This window comes from Anolis sagrei, chromosome 13, assembly GCF_037176765.1.
Source record: "Anolis sagrei isolate rAnoSag1 chromosome 13, rAnoSag1.mat, whole genome shotgun sequence".
In the NCBI taxonomy this organism is placed as follows: domain Eukaryota; kingdom Metazoa; phylum Chordata; class Lepidosauria; order Squamata; family Dactyloidae; genus Anolis; species Anolis sagrei.
In genome coordinates this window covers 10,096,720-10,115,992 of record NC_090033.1, presented here as the reverse complement: position 1 = coordinate 10,115,992, position 19,273 = coordinate 10,096,720, and the positions used below count along the sequence as shown (strand labels likewise).

Genomic DNA, 19,273 nt, shown 5'->3' with positions numbered 1-19,273 from the left:
CGCTCGTGCCTTGCAGCGGTGGAGGCGTGCAGCCAACGCGGCTGCCTGGCCGTCTCCCTCTTGGAGCTGCTCAGCTTCAACCTCACCTTCATCTTCCTCTCCAGCCTCCTCGTCTTGATCCAGGTAACGCAGGGCAAGCCATAGCCTATCTATCTATCTATCTATCTATCTATCTATCTATCTATCTATCTATCTATCTATCTATCCTAGCGGTCCCCTGCCAGGCGTTGCTGTGGCCCAGTCTAGTGATCTGGAAAATAAAGTAATGAGTTGGTTTCTAATATATGTAATTTCTTTATGCTTGTGGGTAAACAGTATTTCTTGCGGTTTCTTTATGAGTGTTGATGTGGAGAGTGTTGGTTTGCCTACTCTGGAACATCCAACATATCATTGTCTTTCTTTAGGGGTTCCTTTCACATCTATGACACTATATCTGTCATATACATATATGTCTGTCTGTGTGTGTGTGTGTGTGTGAATGGCTGGATGGCCCTTTGTCAGGAGGGCTTTGATTATATTTTCTTGCCCTGGTGAAGGGAGTTGGACTGGATGGCCTTAAGGCAGCATTTCTCAACCTGGGAAGTCAAGACCCTGGATTGGGGGGGGGGGTCACCAGGGGGGTGCAAAGGGTCACCAAAGACCACCAGAAAACACAGTATTTTCTATATTGTCGAAGGCTTTCATGGCCGGAATCACTGGGTTGTTGTAAGTTTTTATTTCGGGCTATATGGCGATATTCTAGAGGCATTTTCTCCTGACGTTTCGCCTGCATCTATGGCAAGCATCCTCAGAGGTAGTGAGGTCTGTTGGAAGTAGGAAAAAGGGTTTATATATCTGTGGAATGACCAGGGTGAGACAAAGGACTCTTGTCTGCTGGAGCTAGGTGTGAATGGGTTGTTGTAGTTTTTTTTTCGGGCTATATGGCCATGCTCTAGAGGCATTCCCTCCTGACATTTCGCCTGCATCTATGGCAAGCATCCTCAGAGGTAGTGAGGTCTGTTGGAACTAGGAACATGGGTTTATATATCTGTGGAATGACCAGGGTGGGACAAAGGACTCTTGTCTGCTGGAGCTAGGTGGGAATGGGTTGTTGTAGGTTTTTTGGGGCTATATGGCCATGCTCTAGAGGCATTCCCTCCTGACATTTCGCCTGCATCTATGGCAAGCATCCTCAGAGGTAGTGAGGTCTGTTGGAACTAGGAACATGGGTTTATATATCTGTGGCATGACCAGGGTGGGACAAAGGACTCTTGTCTGCTGGAGCTAGGTGGGAATGGGTTGTTGTAGGTTTTTTGGGGCTATATGGCCATGCTCTAGAGGCATTCCCTCCTGACATTTCGCCTGCATCTATGGCAAGCATCCTCAGAGGTAGTGAGGTCTGTTGGAAGTAGGAAAAAGGGTTTATATATCTGTGGCATGACCAGGGTGGGACAAAGGACTCTTGTCTGCTGGAGCTAGGTGGGAATGGGTTGTTGTAGGTTTTTTGGGGCTATATGGCCATGTTCTAGAGGCATTCCCTCCTGACATTTCGCCTGCATCTATGGCAAGCATCCTCAGAGGCAGTGAGGTCTGTTGGAAGTAGGAAAATGGGTTTATATATCTGTGGAATGACCAGGGTGAGACAAAGGACTTTTGTCTGTTGGAGCTAGGTGGGAATGTTTCAACTGACCACCTTGATTAGCATTTGATGGCTTGTCAGTGCCTGGAGCAATCTTTTGTTGAGAGGTGATTAGATGTCCTTGATTGTTTCCTCTCCTTGATTGACTTCTCTGGTTGAAGGAGTCTACAGTGCCTTGCATGTTCCTTGATTCGTGTTTGGGCAATGCTTCTGCGTTTGATGAACCAACACTACATATTATTTGAGAAAACAGAAATGCTGAACCACTCTCACAACCACCAGGTCAGGCGACACAGTGAAGCCACTGAAATCCACAAGAAGAATTGGGACAATGTCAACAGAAAGGAGAAAACCGTGAAAATGAACAAAGTCTGGCTACTGGTATTCAAAAACTCTAAAATTGCAACAGCACAACAACAGAGAGGAAACAATCAGGGATATCTAATCACCTCTCAACAAAAGATTGCCCCAGGCACTGCCAGGCCATCAATTTTATTTATTTATTTATTTATTTACATTATTTCTATCCCGCCCATATCAGCCCGCAGGCGACTCAAATGTTAATCAAGGTGCTCAGTTGAAACATTCACACCTAGCTCCAACAGACAAGATTCCTTTGTGTGGGACAAAGGAGCAATCTTTTGTTGAGAGGTGATTAGATGTCCTTGTTTGTTTCCTCTCTGCTGTTTTGCTGTTGTAATTTTAGAGGTTTTTTTAATACTGGTAGCCAGATTTTGTTCATTTTCATGGTCTCTTCCTTTCTGTTGAAATTGTCCACATGCTTGTGGATTTCAATGGCTTCTCTGTGTAGTCTGACATGGTGGTTGTGAGAGTGGTCCAGCACTTCTGTGTCCTCAAATAATATGCTGTGTCCAGGCTGGTTCATCAGGTGCTCTGCTATGGCTGACTTCTCTGGCTGAAGTAGTCTGCAGTGCCTTTCATGTTCCTTGATGCGTGTCTGGGCAATGCTGCGTTTGGTGGTCCCTGACTACAAGTATTAAAAAACTCGAAAACTCTAATATAGCTAGATAGATATATAGGTAGATATAACAGATAGATATAGGAAGAGAGATATATAGATCTTGCTTTGCTCCCCAAGGTGACCATCTTTTCCGCCCCCCTCTCCGCAGCCAGAGGCAGCCGGCTCTGGGATCCCCGAAATCAAGTGCTACTTGAATGGTGTGAAGGTCCCGGGGGTCGTGCGCCTGCGGACCCTGCTCTGCAAGGCCCTGGGGGTGCTCTTCAGCGTGGCCGGAGGTGAGGACCTCTGCACGGCAAGAGGGGTGCAATTTGGCACCACTTCGAGCTTCGATAGTTGTGCTGGGCACCGAGCTTTGGCCGGCACTGTTCGACAGAGAAAAGGCGCACATTAATTATATGTAACATATTGTATATATTTGACCTCCATATGTTTTTGAATTCGAGCCGCCTGGAGAGGCGGGTAATAAATTATAACAAAAATGTATTATAGAGAAGATCTGTAATAATAATAATAATAGTAATAATAATATTGTAATAATAATAATATTAATATTGTAATAAAAGTACTAATAGTAATAATAATAATAATAATAATAATAATAATAATAATAATAATAAATAAATAAAATGTGTTATTGACCAGGTCTGTAATAATAATAATAGTAATGATAATATTGTAATAATAATATTGTAATAATAGTACTAATAGTACTACTAGTACTACTACTACTAATAATAATAATAATAATAATAAATAAAATGTGTTATTGACCAGGTCTGTAATAATAATAATAGTAATAATAATATTGTAATAATAGTACTAATAGTACTACTACTACTACTAATAATAATAATAATAATAATTAAATAAATAAATAAATAAAGTGTTATTGACCAGGTCTGTAATAATAATAATAATAGTAATGATAATATTGTAATAATAATAATAATAATAATAATAATAATGTAATAACAGTGCTCATAATAGAAGTAGTAATAATAATAATAAAATGTGTTATTGATCAGGTCTGTAATAATAATAATAATGATTTAATAATAGTACTAATAATAGTAGTAGTAATAATAATAATAAATAAAATGTGTTATTGATCAGGTCTGTAATAATAATAATAATAATAATAATAATAATGTAATAATAATAATATTGTAGAAATAGTACTAATAATAGTACTACTACTAATAATAATAAATTACATGTATTACTGACCAGGTCTGTAATAAAAATAATAGTAATGATAATATTTTAATAATTATAATAATAATATTGTAATAACAGTGATAATAATAGAAGTAGTAGTAATAATAATAATAATAATAATAATAATAATAAAATGTGTTATTGAGCAGGTCTGTAATAATAATAATAATAATAATAATAATAATGTAATAATAATAATATTGTAATAATAGTACTACTACTACTACTACTACTAATAATAATAATAATAATAATAAATTACATGTATTACTGACCAGGTTTGTAATAATAATAATAATATTGTAATAGTACTAATAATAGTTGTAGTAATAATAATAATGAATACAATGTGTTATTGACCAGGTCTATAATAATAATAATAATAATAATAATAATAACAATAATGTAATAATAGTACTAGTAATACTACTAGTAATAATAAATTACATGTATTTATGACGAGGTCTGTAATAATAATAATAATAATAATATAAATAATAATATTTATTTATTTATTTATTTATTTATTTATTTACAGTATTTACAGACTGTATGAGGCGTTCCTGATGTTTCTAGATCTCGATAGACTTTCACAGTACAAAAATCGTGTTGCATGGTTGTAATATATACACATTTTGGTCCCTCTAATCTTATTATTTATTTATTTACAGTATTTATATTCTGCCCTTCTCACCCCGCAGGGGACTCAGGGCGGATTACAATGTACATATACATGACAAACATTCAATGCCATAGACACCCAACATATATAGGCAGACACATAGAGGCTATTTAACATTCCAACTTTTTTCTGGCCAACAGGGGAGCTGTCGCTTCACCATCTATCTGCGACACTGATGAAGTACTTCCTCATTCTTTGCACGCTTGCTGGAGATTTTTATGGCCTCATAAATTAGTTAAATTAGCCTCCTAAATTTCCTACTTGACAGATGCAACTGTCTTTCAGGCTGCAAAGGTTGACAGCAGGCTACACAAATCTGGTCGGAAGCCCACTCCAACCCGGGCTGGTATTGAGTGCTTGTGCCAAGTTTGGTCCAGATCCATCATTTGAGTCCACAATGCTCTCTGGATGTAGGTGAACTACAACTCCCAAACTCCCGGTGCAGATATGAGGATTTAAAGATCGAACTGCAAAAACTCTGGCACAGCCAGTCAAGGGGGTCCCAGTGGTGACAGTATAGATGCTCCCTTTAAGGGAAATATAAATATAAATACTGTAAATATAAATACGGAATATAAATAATATAAATAAATAAATACCATTATTATTATTATTATTATTATTATTATTATTATTATTATTATTATTATGGACCTGTAATAATAATATTTGTTTTTCCAGGTCTCTTTGTGGGGAAAGAAGGACCCATGATCCACAGCGGGGCCATCGTTGGGGCCGGCCTGCCTCAGGTGAGTCAGAGAAAAAGGAACTTCCACTCGTTTCTTGTCTTTCAGTTACTCTTTGGGTCTGTTTACACTGTGAAACAACACAGTTTGGACCCATAGTGAACTCCTAAATCTCATCGTTGGCTAGGGCTGCTGGGAGTTGTAGTGCAGCGGCATGTGGGAAACATTTCCTTTGTCCATAATTATTAATTAATAAAATCCTAATTAATAAAAATTATTAATTAATAAAATCCTAATTAATAAAAATGTGTTAATTGTTGCGTACGACAGCTTCTTGCTATGTCAGGGAGGGTTGTATCTCATTGTTCATCCTCTTCTTTTTCTCTCTCTTTCTCTCCTTTCTTTCTTTTTTCTCGTTCTCTCTCTCTCCGGCTTCTCCAGTTCCAAAGCATCTCTTTACGAAAGATCCGGTTCAACTTCCCCTACTTCCGCAGCGACAGGTATGGAAACCACTATGAATATACTTATAATTATAACATGATAATAAAAATTTCATACCATTATTATTATATTAATAATGATAATACAATAATCACAATTATAGCAGAATGATAACAATGTCACAATAGAGTGATAATATGATAATAATATAATCGTAATAAGGAAATAATAGAAATAATAATATGAAAATGTAATGATGATGATCGTATAATAATACGATAAAATCATAATAATATAATGATACTAATGCAGTGGTAATATAATAATAATATGATAATGATAATAAAAATACAATAATAATATAATATATAAGAAAATATAATAATAAAATGATAATAGAATAGAATAGAATGATAATATAATAATGATAATATAATACGATAAAATCATAATAATATAATGCTACTAATGTAATGATAATATAATAATAATATGATAATGATAATAAAATTTTCATACCATCATTTTTATATTAATAATGATAATACAATAATAGCAATTATAGCAGAATGATAATAATGTCACAATAGATTGATAATATGATAATATAATCGTAATAAGGAAATAATAGAAATAATAATATGGAAATATAATGATGATGATCGTATAATAATACGATAAAATCATAATAATATAATGATACTAATGCAGTGGTAATATAATAATAATATGATAATGATAATAAAAATACAATAATAATATAATATATAAGAAAATATAATAATATAATGATAATCTGATAATATAATAATAATAGTAACATCATAATAATAACATTTTCATACCATCATTTTTATATTAATAATGATAATATTAGGAAGGAAGACTCCAGCAAGACATGGAGCGAGAGTTGCCAGATGTTCAAGCTGGGTTTAGAAAAAGCAGAGGAACGAGAGACCAGATTGCCAATATCCGGATGCTGGATAATGGAGAAAGGCAGGGAGTTTCAGAAAAACATCGACTTCTGCTTCATTGACTATTCTAAAGACTTTGACTCTGTGGATCATAATAAATTGTGGCACGTTCTTGGTGGGATGGGCATCCCAAGCCCCCTTCCCTCTCTCCTGAGGAATCTGTACAAGGACCAAGGAGCAACAGTCAGAACTGACCACAGAGGAACAGACTGGTTCAAGACTGGGAAAGGCGTCCGGCAAGGCTGCGTACTCTCACCCAACCTTTTGAACTTGTATGCAGAACACATCATGCGAGGATGTGCGGGGCTTGAGGAATGCAAAGCTGGGGTGGAAATGGCTGGAAGAAACATTAACAACCTCAGATATGCAGATGACACCACTCTGATGGCCGAAAGCGAGGAGGACCTGAGGAGCCTTCTAATCAAGGTGAAAGAAGAAAGCGCAAAAGCCGGGTTGCAGCTAAACGTCAAAAAAACCAAGATTATGGCAACAAGAATGATTGACAACTGGGAAATAGAGGGAGAAATCGTGGAGGCCGTGACAGACTTTGTATTTCTAGGTGCAAAGATGACTGCAGATGCAGACTGTGGCCAGGAAATCAGAAGACGCTTCCTTCTTGGGAGGAGAGCAATGTCCAGTCTCGATAAAATAGTCAAGAGTAGAGACATCAGACTGGCAACCAAGATCCATTGCCTAGCCAAAGCCATGGTCTTCCCTGTAGTCACCTACGGATGTGAGAGCTGGACCTTAGGGAAGGCTGAGCGAAGGAAGAGAAATGCTTTTGAACTGTGGTGTTGGAGGAAAGTTCTGAGAGTGCCTTGGACTGCGAGAAGATCCAACCAGTCCATCCTCCAGGAAATAAAGCCCGACTGCTCACTGGAGGGAAGGAGACTAGAGACAAAGTTGAAGTCCTTTGGCCACATCATGAGGAGATAGCAAAGCCTGGAGAAGACAATGATGCTGGGGAAAGTGGAAGGCAAAAGGAAGAGGGGCCGACCAAGGGCAAGATGGATGGATGGCATCCTTGAAGTGACGGGACTGACCTTGAAGGAGCTGGGGGTGGTGACGGCCGACAGGGAGCTCTGGCGTGGGCTGGTCCATGAGGTCACGAAGAGTCGGAGGCGACTGAACGAATGAACAACAACAATGATAATATGATAATAATATAATCATAATAAGGATTATAATATGAAAATATAATAATGATTATCATATATTAATACAATAAAATCATAATAATATTATGAAGCTTGTAATTTAGTAGGGATAAAGGAGTGGTCCACCCTAAGAAACACAAAATTGCTAATCTTAGAAGGCCATGATCTCAGAGTAGGTTGGCATGGATACTTACGGTACAATAAAAGAAAAGTTGAAAAAAAAATCAGCAATCATTACGTAAGAACATCTTTGATTAAAACATGGGAAAATTTAAATCAAGATCATATAACAAGACTCCACTATGGATATCCCCAATGGAGGCCAGACACAAAAGAGAGCTCGCTGAAGAGAATCGGTTAACTTATCAACAAATACTTAAAAATCGAATAATCAAAAGTTAGTAATTAAATATTACGAAGAAATTAAACAATTAAATCCAAAATTAACTTGGCTCCAATACTATCAAATCCATCAAGGATATAAAGAAGACAAAAAAAATGGTTTCAATCAAGAATCTGGGAATTGATAATGCAAAAAGAAAAAAAACTGATCAGATTATTATATCAACAATTACTAAAATGGACTAAAATGGACTGGGCCACAACAACGTGTGGCAGGGGACGACTAGTATATAATAATAATACAATATATTTCCAACTTTAGGAGACTATAGAAGTGTTAAACACAGGCTGGATGGCCGTCTGTTGGGAGGGGTTGAATGGGGCTGGACTGGGTATACTTTGGGGGTATCTATGGTAATAATAACAACAATAATAATAGTAATATAGTAATATAGTAATATAATAGTAATGCTGTCTTCCAGCCTGGCAGGTAGAAGGGGGTTGGACTGGATGGCCTTTGGGGGTCCCTTTGAATTCAGTGGACTCTTTTGGGGGCAATCTGACCCCTCTGGCTTTTTCTTCGTAGGGACAAAAGGGACTTTGTCTCGGCCGGAGCGGCGGCCGGGGTGGCAGCGGCCTTTGGGGCCCCCATTGGCGGGACTCTCTTCAGCCTGGAAGAAGGCTCTTCCTTCTGGAACCAAGGCCTCACCTGGAAAGTGGTAAGGGCCCCAAACAGAACACAATGTTGTTGTTGTTGTTGTTGTTTGTTTATCTGCTGATTTAACCCTTTCTCTCCTTCGCAGCTCTTCTGCTCCATGGCGGCCACCTTCACGCTCAACTTTTTCCGCTCCGGGATCCGCTTTGGAAGTTGGGGCTCCTTTGAGTTGCCGGGGTTGCTCAACTTCGGGGAGTTCAAGGTGGGCAGCATTAAAGGGCAACCGGACTTTGACAAGGGCCCTGTCTTTGCAAAGGGGGGTGGTGGTGGTTTGGATGACCTCAAGGGCTCCCACAGAAGTTGAGGAAGCAAGAAGCCATTTTGTTCCCTTCTGCTTCAGGTAAGCCTTGTCTTAGAGGGCACTAGGAATCTGAGTGAGTGTTTAAAATTAGCTGCTGTGAGTGTTTGCTTTGTTTGAGAGGCGGGGCGGGGCTACATTCTTTTTTAGCCAGCAGTGCTAATAATAATAATAATAATTATTATTATTATTATTATTATTATTATTCTGTCTTACTGCCTGCCAAAAGGGGGTTGGACTGGATGACCTTTGGGGGTCCCTCTCGACTCTGGGATCCTTTGCCTGTCTCTCCCTGCAGTGCTCGGAGTCGGACAAGAAGTGCCACCTGTGGACGGTGGTGGACCTGGGCTTCTTCATCCTGATGGGGGTCCTGGGGGGCCTCCTGGGGGCCGCCTTCAACTGCCTCAACAAGCGCCTGGCCAAGTACCGCATGCGCAACGTCCACCCCAAGCCCAAGCTGGTGAGGTGAGACCCCAAAGTCTATCTAGTCCGACCCGGGGCTGGTCGATCACGCTAAAGCTCTCCCCAGGTATGTGAGATGAGTGACCCTCTTGCCGTGCAGGGTCTTGGAGAGCCTCCTGGTGTGCCTGAGCACCACCCTTGTGATCTTTGTCGCCTCGATGGTTCTGGGGGAGTGCCGCCCCCTCTCGTCCGCCAATCACGGAGACAACACCTCGCTCAGCCTGCAGGTAACACCCCAAAGGGCATTTGTCAGCTAAGGGTGAACCACAACTCCCAGAATCAAGGTCTATTCCTCCAAACCATAGGAAAGAGTTAAGGGAGAGGTGGGGGGGGGGGGGGCGCGCGAGAGAGAGAGAGAGAGATGCAAATTCCACACCAGTGGAGAGAGTAAGGAAGCCTGGATTGTCCATTTGCGAGTGTAGGTCATGCAAATTCCACATCGGTGGAGAGAGTAAGGAACCCTGGGATGTCCATTGTGGGTGGGGGTTGTCAAGCAAATTCCACACCAGTGGAAAGAGTAAAGAACCCTGGGGTGTCCCATTGCGAGTGTGGATGGAACTGACTGGGTGGCTTGGCGTTGCTCAGGGCTCGTCGTCCGAGGAAGTCAACTCCAGCATCAAGACCTTCTTCTGCCCCAACGACACCTACAACGACATGGCCACCCTCTTCTTCAACCCCCAGGAGTCGGCCATCTTGCAGCTCTTCCACCAGGAGGGTACGGTCGCAGTCTGCATCAGAGGGGTGTCATTGCTATGCGTTGGCTTTTGGGGGCAAAGCTTGCATAAAAGGGGCGTGGCCTATTATCGAGAGGCGGGGCTTCGGTTTCATCTGGCTCCTCCTCCTCTTCTTTTCCCATCGCAGGGACCTTCAGCCCCGTCACGCTCGCCTTGTTTTTCCTCTTGTACTTCTTGCTTTCCTGCTGGACTTATGGGATTTCGGTGCCCAGCGGCCTCTTTGTCCCTTCGCTGCTTTGTGGCGCGGCCTTTGGGCGCCTGGTGGCCAACCTCCTGAAAAGGTGGGCGGCGGCACAGCCTCTGGGGGCGGGGCTACATCACTTAGGGGGTGGAGCTTCATCCCGCCAGGTGCTGATGCTCGCATGGTTTTCCGCTCGCAGCTACATCGGCCTGGACCACATCTACTCGGGGACGTTTGCGCTGATCGGAGCGGCAGCCTTCTTGGGCGGCGTGGTCCGGATGACCATCAGCTTGACCGTCATCCTGATCGAGTCCACCAATGAGATCACATACGGGCTGCCCATCATGATCACGCTGATGGTGGGTTGCAGAGTCATGCAAATTCCACACCAATGGAGAGAGCCAGGAACACTGGGATGCCTGTGGTGAAGGACACACATAAAATCTAGGATGAAATTGTCCCTGATTGAAAGTCTTCACTTGGGTGGCTCTCACCAATGGAGAAAGGAACACTGGGGTGCCTGTGGTGGAGGACACACATTAAATCTAGGATGAAATTGTCCCCGAATGAAAGCCTTCACTTGGGTGGTTCCAGAAAGGAACACTGTGGTGGAGGACACACATAAAATCTAGGATGAAATTGTCCCCGAATGAAAGCTTTCACTTGGGTGGCTCTCACCAATGGAGAGAGTCAGGAACACTGGGATGCCTCAGGTGGAGGAAGCACATTAAATCTAGGATGAAATTCTCCCCAAATGAAAGCCTTCACTTGGGTGGTTCTCACCAATGGAGAGAGTCAGGAACTCTGGGGTTCCTGTAGTGGATGAAATACATCAAATCTAGGATGAAATTGTCCCTGAATGAAAGCCTTCACTTGGGTGGTTCCAGAAAGGAACACTGGGGTGCCTGTGGTGGAGGACACACATAAAATCTAGGATGAAATTGTCCCCAAATGAAAGTCTTCACTTGGGTGGCTCTCACCAAAGGAGGGAGTCAGGAACACTGGGGTGCCTGTGGTGGAAAAAACACATAAAATCTAGGATAAAATTGTCCCCGAATGAAAGTCTTCACTTGCGTGGCTCTCACCAATGGAGAGAGTCAGGAACCCTGTGGTGCCTGTGGTGGAGGACACACATAAAATCTAGGATGAAATTGTCCCTGCACGAAAGTCTTCACTTGGGTGGCTCTCACCAATGGAGAGAGTAATGAACACTGGGATGTCTATGGTGGAGGGAAAACGGAACATCTCTGGCTCTTGCTTGGAGACACAATGACTCTTATGCCGAATCTTTTCCTCCCAGGTGGCCAAATGGACCGGCGACTTCTTCAACAAGGGCATCTACGACGTCTACATCAACCTGCGGGGAGTCCCTTTGCTGGAATGGGAAACGAAAGCCGAGATGGACAAGTACGATGCAATGGCGGCTTACTCTTTTACTTATTTGGATGTGATTTGGTAGCTATGTTATCTTTATGCTCCCAAACTTCACCAGGACGTAAAGTGGGTCATGGCGGAATCTGTGTGCCAAATTTGGTCCAGGTCTGTCATTGGTGGGAGTTGCAGTGGTCTCTGGAAGTGGAAGCCATCTTGGCTTATATTGTGTACAGTATATAGATGACTGGTTCTTCCCTTCCACTGGCAGGTTGCGAGCCTGCGACATCATGGAGCCCAACCTGATGTACGTCTACCCGCACACGCGCATCCAGTCCCTGGTGAGCATCCTGCGCACGACGGTGCATCACGCCTTCCCCGTGGTCACCGAGAACCGGGCCTACGAGAAGGAGTTCATGAAGTGGGACCAGCTCATCAGCAACAACATCAAGTTCAAGGTGAGCAAAACGGCGTCTATCAATCCCACGGCATTTTGTTTCTTCAAATGGTTAAGGGACACTTGCAATTGGAAGACTCAACAGCACACTGCAGAGGTGACCACATTGCCCAGTTATTGCACTTTTCTTTCTTGCCTCCCAGAAGTCCAGCATCCTGACCAGGGCTGGCGAGCAGCGCAAGCGAAGCCAGTCCATGAAGTCCTATCCATCCAGCGAGCTGCGCAACGTTTGTGACGACCGCATAGCAACAGAAGAGCCTTCGGAAACAGAGGACATGCTGCAACAGATGCTAGAACGGAGGTAAGTGTTGAATCCGGATGTGACGCGTATGTCTTTTATTCTCTCAAGGCGAGCACTTAACTCAAACCAAAAACACTTGCAGAGTCTTTATCCGTAGTTGGCAGAGATTTATAGTAACTCAAAACACTTGCAGAGTCTTTATCCGTAGTTGGCAGAGATTTATAGTAACTCGAAACACTTGCAGAGCCTTTATCCGTAGTTGGCAGAGATTTATAGTAACTCGAAACACTTGCAGAGTCTTTATCCGTAGTTGGCAGAGATTTATAGTAACTCGAAACACTTGCAGAGTCTTTATCCGTAGTTGGCAGAGATTTATAGTAACTCGAAACACTTGCAGAGTCTTTATCCGTAGTTGGCAGAGATGTATAGTAACTCGAAACACTTGCAGAGTCTATCCGTAGTTGGCAGAGATTTATAGTAACTCGAAACACTTGCAGAGTCTTTATCCATAGTTGACAGAGATTTATGGTAACTCGAAACACTTGCAGAGTCTTTATCCGTAGTTGGCAGAGATTTATGGTAACTCAAAACACTTGCAGAGTCTTTATCCGTAGTTGGCAGAGATTTTTAGTAACTCGAAACACTTGCAGAGTCTTTATCCGTAGTTGGCAGAGATTTTTAGTAACTCGAAACACTTGCAGAGTCTTTATCCGTAGTTGGCAGAGATTTTTAGTAACTCGAAACACTTGCAGAGTCTTTATCCGTAGTTGGCAGAGATGTATAGTAACTCGAAACACTTGCAGAGTCTATCCGTAGTTGGCAGAGATTTATAGTAACTCGAAACACTTGCAGAGTCTTTATCCATAGTTGACAGAGATTTATGGTAACTCGAAACACTTGCAGAGTCTTTATCCGTAGTTGGCAGAGATTTATGGTAACTCAAAACACTTGCAGAGTCTTTATCCGTAGTTGGCAGAGATTTTTAGTAACTCGAAACACTTGCAGAGTCTTTATCCGTAGTTGGCAGAGATTTTTAGTAACTCGAAACACTTGCAGAGTCTTTATCCGTAGTTGGCAGAGATTTATAGTAACTCGAAACACTTGCAGAGTCTTTATCCGTAGTTGGCAGAGATTTATAGCACAGCCTCTGACCTTGATTGCCGCTCACCACTTGAGCTCTTGCTTTTCATCCAAACTCATTTTGGGGGTTTTATTCTTTGCTTGTTGCTATATGTACTACTATTTATATCAAGCCTGCTTTCAATATATTTGGAAATATACTCACAACAACGCAACAAAAAGCGACAATTATAGCAATACATGCACATGGCAAAGAATCACGGCAAGAGGTCCACATAGCAAGAGGGCATCACAGCAGGAGATCATGCACATGCTTAACACTTATATACACACAGGGTATTTAATATTATTTTCATCATGACCCATTGTGGGGGATCTGTACCCACAGTCCTGGGCTTACTGTGAAACCACAAATAATAGTGACGCCTATAGAAGGGAAACAACGTCTTGCATGGAATTGTACTAAACAACAGCAACAACAACTATTACTATATATTTACAGTATTTATATTCCGCCCTTCTCACCCCGCAGGGGACTCAGGGCGGATTACAATGTACACATATATGGCAAACATTCAATGCCAAAAACACACAACAGATATAGACAGACAGTCAAAGGCTATTTAACTTTTCTAGCCGCCAGGGGAGCTGTCACTTTCATCGTCCATCTGCGACACTGATGAAGTACTACTGCATTCCCTGCAAGCTTTTGCTGGAGTTTTTTTTATGGCCTTGTAAATTAGTTAAATTAGCCTCCCCACACATAGGTAGTACCTAGTTTTCCTATTTGACAGATGCAACTGTCTTTCGGGTTGCAAAGGTCAACAACAAGCTACGCAATTGGTCGGAAGCTCACTCTGACCCGGGCTGGCTTCGAACTCATGACCTTTTGGTCAGAAGTGATCTTAATGCAGCTGACACTCAGACAGCTGCGCCACAGTCCCAGTACTACTACTAGTAATGTTAACAGTGAAGTACTCCATCTCTTTCCAGATATACTCCGTACCCCAACTTGTATCCGGACCAGTCGCCCAGCGAGGAGTGGACCATGGAGGAGCGCTTCCGCCCTTTGACCTTTCACGGCCTGATCTTGCGCTCACAGCTGGTCACGTTGCTCGTGAGGGGTGTCTGCTACGCCGAGAACCAGTCGGTGGGTTTCCCTGCTCTTTGCATCTGTGGCTGGTTTTAGTCCAAACTTTGAAATCGCTCCCCAAGCTTTTGAGGTGTGTCGTCAGGCATCCAATCTGTTGAGGTCTAAGCAGAGGCAATTGCAGTTTTCTCAGCGTTTGGAAGATAAACAAAGGGATTCCAGGTGTTTGTTAGACAGTGTCTCCATGGGGAAAATTGGTTTCTTAAACTATCTTCTTTAGTTCCAAGATAGATATAGAACAAGATAAATAGATAGAAGTAGAACTAGATAGTAGATCAATTGATCGATCGATTTATAGAACTAAGATTGATAGATGTAGGTAGAACTATCTACATATAGAACTAAGATAGATAATAGATAGATAGTAGGCTTGGGCGATCCAGTTCGTTAATTTCGTTATTCATTATTGATTTATATTTAAATTAGCTTACGATCCAATATCGAGCCATGCAGGAGTAGTGTGAGGAGTAATTATGAATCGAAACAATTTTTTCCAATTTTCATAATTATTTCGTAATTATTTTCATATGTCTGGTGCATTAGAATCATAGAATCATAGAATCAAAGAGTTGGAAGAGACCTCATGAGCCATCCAGTCCAGCCCCCTGCCAAGAAGCAGGAATTGCATTCAAATCACCCCTGACAAATGGCCATCCAGCCTCTGCTTAAAAGCTTCCAAAGAAGGAGCCTCCACCACACTCCGGGGCAGAGAGTTCCACTGCTGAACGGCTCTCACAGTCAGGAAGTATATTATATTATATTGTATATTATAATATAATATATTATAATATAATATATAATAATAATATAATATACAATAATATAATATAATAATAGGAGCCCCTGGTGGCGCAGTGGGTTAAAGCACTGAGCTGCTGAGCTTGTTGATCGAAAGGTCGCAGGTTCGATTCCGGGGAGCGGCGTGAGCTTCCGCTGTCAGCCCTAGCTTCTGCCAACCTAGCAGTTCGAAAACATGCAAATGTGAGTAGATTAATAGGTACCGCTCCGGCGGGAAGGTAACGGCGCTCCATGCAGTCATGCCGGCCACATGACCTTGGAGGTGTCTACGGACAACGCTGGCTCCTCGGCTTAGAAATGGAGATGAGCACCACACCCCAGAGTCAGACATGACTGGACTTAATGTCAGGGGACTACCTTTACCTTCATAATATATATAATATATATAATAAATTATTATATTATATTATTATAATAATATATAATATAGTAATATAATAATAATATAATATATAATAATCTAATATAATATGTAATTATATAATATAATATACAATAATATAATATAATAATATTATAATATAATGTACAACAATATAATAATATAATTATAATATAATATAATATAGTTGTTTGTTTTATCACACCAACCGTCAACAACAGAGGGAGAGGGAAGTTTCAGAAGTTCCCCCTGTCCCATTTGGAGGTTTTTTTTAGCATATTGCGCGATCGCATCCGCCATTAACGAAATTTACGAAATTTTGAAATCTTAAATTTCCGAAGTCCTCAGAATTTCGAAACGCTAGCGCACCCTAGAAACGAAACGAGTTTGGAACCAATTTTTTTCTTGATCGCCCAAGCCTAATAGATCAATATAGAACTAGAGAGCTGGCTGAGCTATATGTATTTGGGCTAATTAGCTCTTCATCTTGGGGGGAAAGAAGTCACATAGGTGGTTGGGCTGCAGCACAATAACAACTGAGATAACAATCTGTTGGAAGGCCCTGGTGCCTCGGGACCTCTCGCATAATGTTTCGACTAAAACCCAGTGCGGATCCAGCATTGCACTGCCACAAAAGGCATCGGTGGTGACACTTTTTTGTGCTTGTGATGCTAATAAGTGTGTTTTCCCCATCTTTCAGAGTGCCAGCCAACCCCGGCTCTCGTACGCAGAAATGGCGGAGGATTATCCCCGCTATCCGGACATCCATGACTTAGACCTCACTCTCCTGAATCCCAGGATGATTGTGGTAAGTGGAACGAGGTCGGCTTTTTATGCATTTGTATCCATTGCGCCGTTTCATCATTGTTGGCCTTCTGCATCCTCAGGTTTAAGCTTTTGCAGATTTGGTTATCTGAGGATTTGTTGGATATGTTCTCTCTAGGCATATTAATAATACTATCCCAGTTCTCTTTGCAAAGCAGTAATAGTGTGATAATGATAATAATAATAATAATAATAATAATAATAATAATAATATCATCCCAGTTCTGTTTGCAGTAATAGCATGCATACAATATAATAATAATAATAATATTCTAGTTCTGTTTGCAAAGCAGTAATAGCAGAGGTACAATATAATTATCTATATAAAAATGCTCTGTGCATAATGAGTTCCTTAAAAACAAAAGAACCAATGAACGAAATCACACCAAATTTGGCAACAAAACGTCTCATAACACAAGGAGTGACCATCACTCAAAAAATTATGATTTTGTCATTTGGGAGTTGTAGTTGCTGGGATTTATAGTTCACCTATAATCAAAGAGCATTCTGAACTCCATCGAAGATGGAATTGAACCAAACTTGGCACACAGAACTCCCCTGATGAACAAAAAACACTAGAAGGGTTTGGTGGGCATTGACTTTGAGTTTGGGAGTTGTAGTTCACCTACATCCAGAGAGCGCTGTGGACTCAAACAGTAATGGATCTGGACCAAACTTGGCACAAGCACCCAATACACCCAACTATGAACACAGATGGAGATTAGGGGAAACAGACCTTAACGTTTGGGAATTGTAGTCACTGGGATTCACAGTTCACTTACAATCAAAGAGCATTCTGAAACCCACAAACGACAGAATTGGGGCAAACTTCCCACACAGAACCCCCATGACCAACAGGAAAATACTTAAGACCATCCAATCCAACTCCCTTCATCAGGGCAAGAAAACGTAATCAAAGTCCTCCTGACAAAGAGCCATCCAGCCATAGTTATAGATAGATAGATTGTTGCTGGAATTTATAGTTCACCTACAATCAAATAGCATGATAGAATTGAATCAACTGGGGCATACAGGCCTCCCATGACCAACAGAAAACACTAGAAGGGTTTGGTGAGCATTGACCTTGAGTTTGGGAGTTGTAGTTCACCTACCTCCAGAGACTACCATGGACTCAAACAATGATGGATCTGGACCAAACTTGGCACGAATATTCTATATGCTCAAATATGAACACAGATAGGGTTTGGGGGAAATAGACATTCACATTTGGGAGTTGTAGTTACTGGGATTTATAGTTCACCTACAATCAAAGAGCATTCTGAACCCCACGAACGACAGAATTGGGGCAAACTTCCCACACAGAACCCCCATGACCAACAGGAAAATACTTAAGACCATCCAATCCAACTCCCTTCATCAGGGCAAGAAAACGTAATCAAAGTCCTCCTGACAAAGAGCCATCCAGCCATAGTTATAGATAGATAGATTGTTGCTGGAATTTATAGTTCACCTACAATCAAATAGCATGATAGAATTGAATCAACTGGGGCATACAGGCCTCCCATGACCAACAGAAAACACTAGAAGGGTTTGGTGAGCATTGACCTTGAGTTTGGGAGTTGTAGTTCACCTACCTCCAGAGACTACCATGGACTCAAACAATGATGGATCTGGACCAAACTTGGCACGAATATTCTATATGCTCAAATATGAACACAGATAGAGTTTGGGGGAAATAGACATTCACATTTGGGAGTTGTAGTTACTGGGATTTATAGTTCACCTACAATCAAAGAGCATTCGGAATCCCACTAACGACAGAATTGGGGCAAACTTCCCACACAGAACCCCCATGACCAACAGAAAATACTTAAGGCCATCCAGTCCAACTCTCTTCACCAGGGCAAGAAAACGTAATGAAAGCCCTCCTGACAAAGAGCCATCCAGGCATAGGTAGAGATAGATATGATTCACACACACAGAGAGAGAGATAGTATCATAGATTTGAAAGGGACCCCTGAAGAAGGACTGTTATATTTTGCATGTTCCAGGCAAACCAGACACTCTCTATATCAACACTGACAAAGAAACAGCAAGAAATACTGTTTACCCACAAGCATAAAAACATTACCTATCTTAGAAACCAACACTTTCTCATTACTTTATTTTTCAGATCAAAAGACTGGGCCACAGCAACGTTTGGCAGGGGACAGCTAGTAATAATAATAATAATAATAATAATAATAATAATAATAATATCCCAGTTCTCTTTGCAAAGCAGTAATAGCATGCATAAAATAGAATAATAATAATAATAATAATAATAATATCCCAGATCTCTTTGCAAAGCAGTAATAGCATGCATAAAATAGAATAATAATAATAATAATAATATCCCAGATCTCTTTGCAAAGCAGTAATAGCATGTATACAATATTATTATTAATAATAATAATATCCCAGTTCTGTTTGCAAAGCAGTAATAGCATGTATACAATAATAATAATAATATATTTAT

General features: G+C 41.1%; 1 protein-coding gene across 1 annotated transcript in view; it reads left to right on the top strand.

Annotated features, from left to right (window-relative positions):
• Nucleotides 1-19,273, top strand: part of CLCN6 (chloride voltage-gated channel 6) — a 35,090-nt gene that overhangs the window by 8,286 nt on the left and 7,531 nt on the right. Inside the window, exons 6-21 of the mRNA XM_067472760.1 lie at nucleotides 17-123; nucleotides 2,749-2,875; nucleotides 5,182-5,249; nucleotides 5,628-5,686; nucleotides 8,687-8,819; nucleotides 8,904-9,017; nucleotides 9,412-9,578; nucleotides 9,676-9,802; nucleotides 10,161-10,290; nucleotides 10,437-10,590; nucleotides 10,690-10,849; nucleotides 11,791-11,897; nucleotides 12,133-12,319; nucleotides 12,462-12,619; nucleotides 14,633-14,789; nucleotides 16,670-16,777. Of these exons, the coding sequence (XP_067328861.1) occupies nucleotides 17-123; nucleotides 2,749-2,875; nucleotides 5,182-5,249; nucleotides 5,628-5,686; nucleotides 8,687-8,819; nucleotides 8,904-9,017; nucleotides 9,412-9,578; nucleotides 9,676-9,802; nucleotides 10,161-10,290; nucleotides 10,437-10,590; nucleotides 10,690-10,849; nucleotides 11,791-11,897; nucleotides 12,133-12,319; nucleotides 12,462-12,619; nucleotides 14,633-14,789; nucleotides 16,670-16,777 (2,063 nt within the window). The remainder of the gene's footprint in view (nucleotides 1-16; nucleotides 124-2,748; nucleotides 2,876-5,181; nucleotides 5,250-5,627; nucleotides 5,687-8,686; nucleotides 8,820-8,903; nucleotides 9,018-9,411; nucleotides 9,579-9,675; nucleotides 9,803-10,160; nucleotides 10,291-10,436; nucleotides 10,591-10,689; nucleotides 10,850-11,790; nucleotides 11,898-12,132; nucleotides 12,320-12,461; nucleotides 12,620-14,632; nucleotides 14,790-16,669; nucleotides 16,778-19,273) is intronic.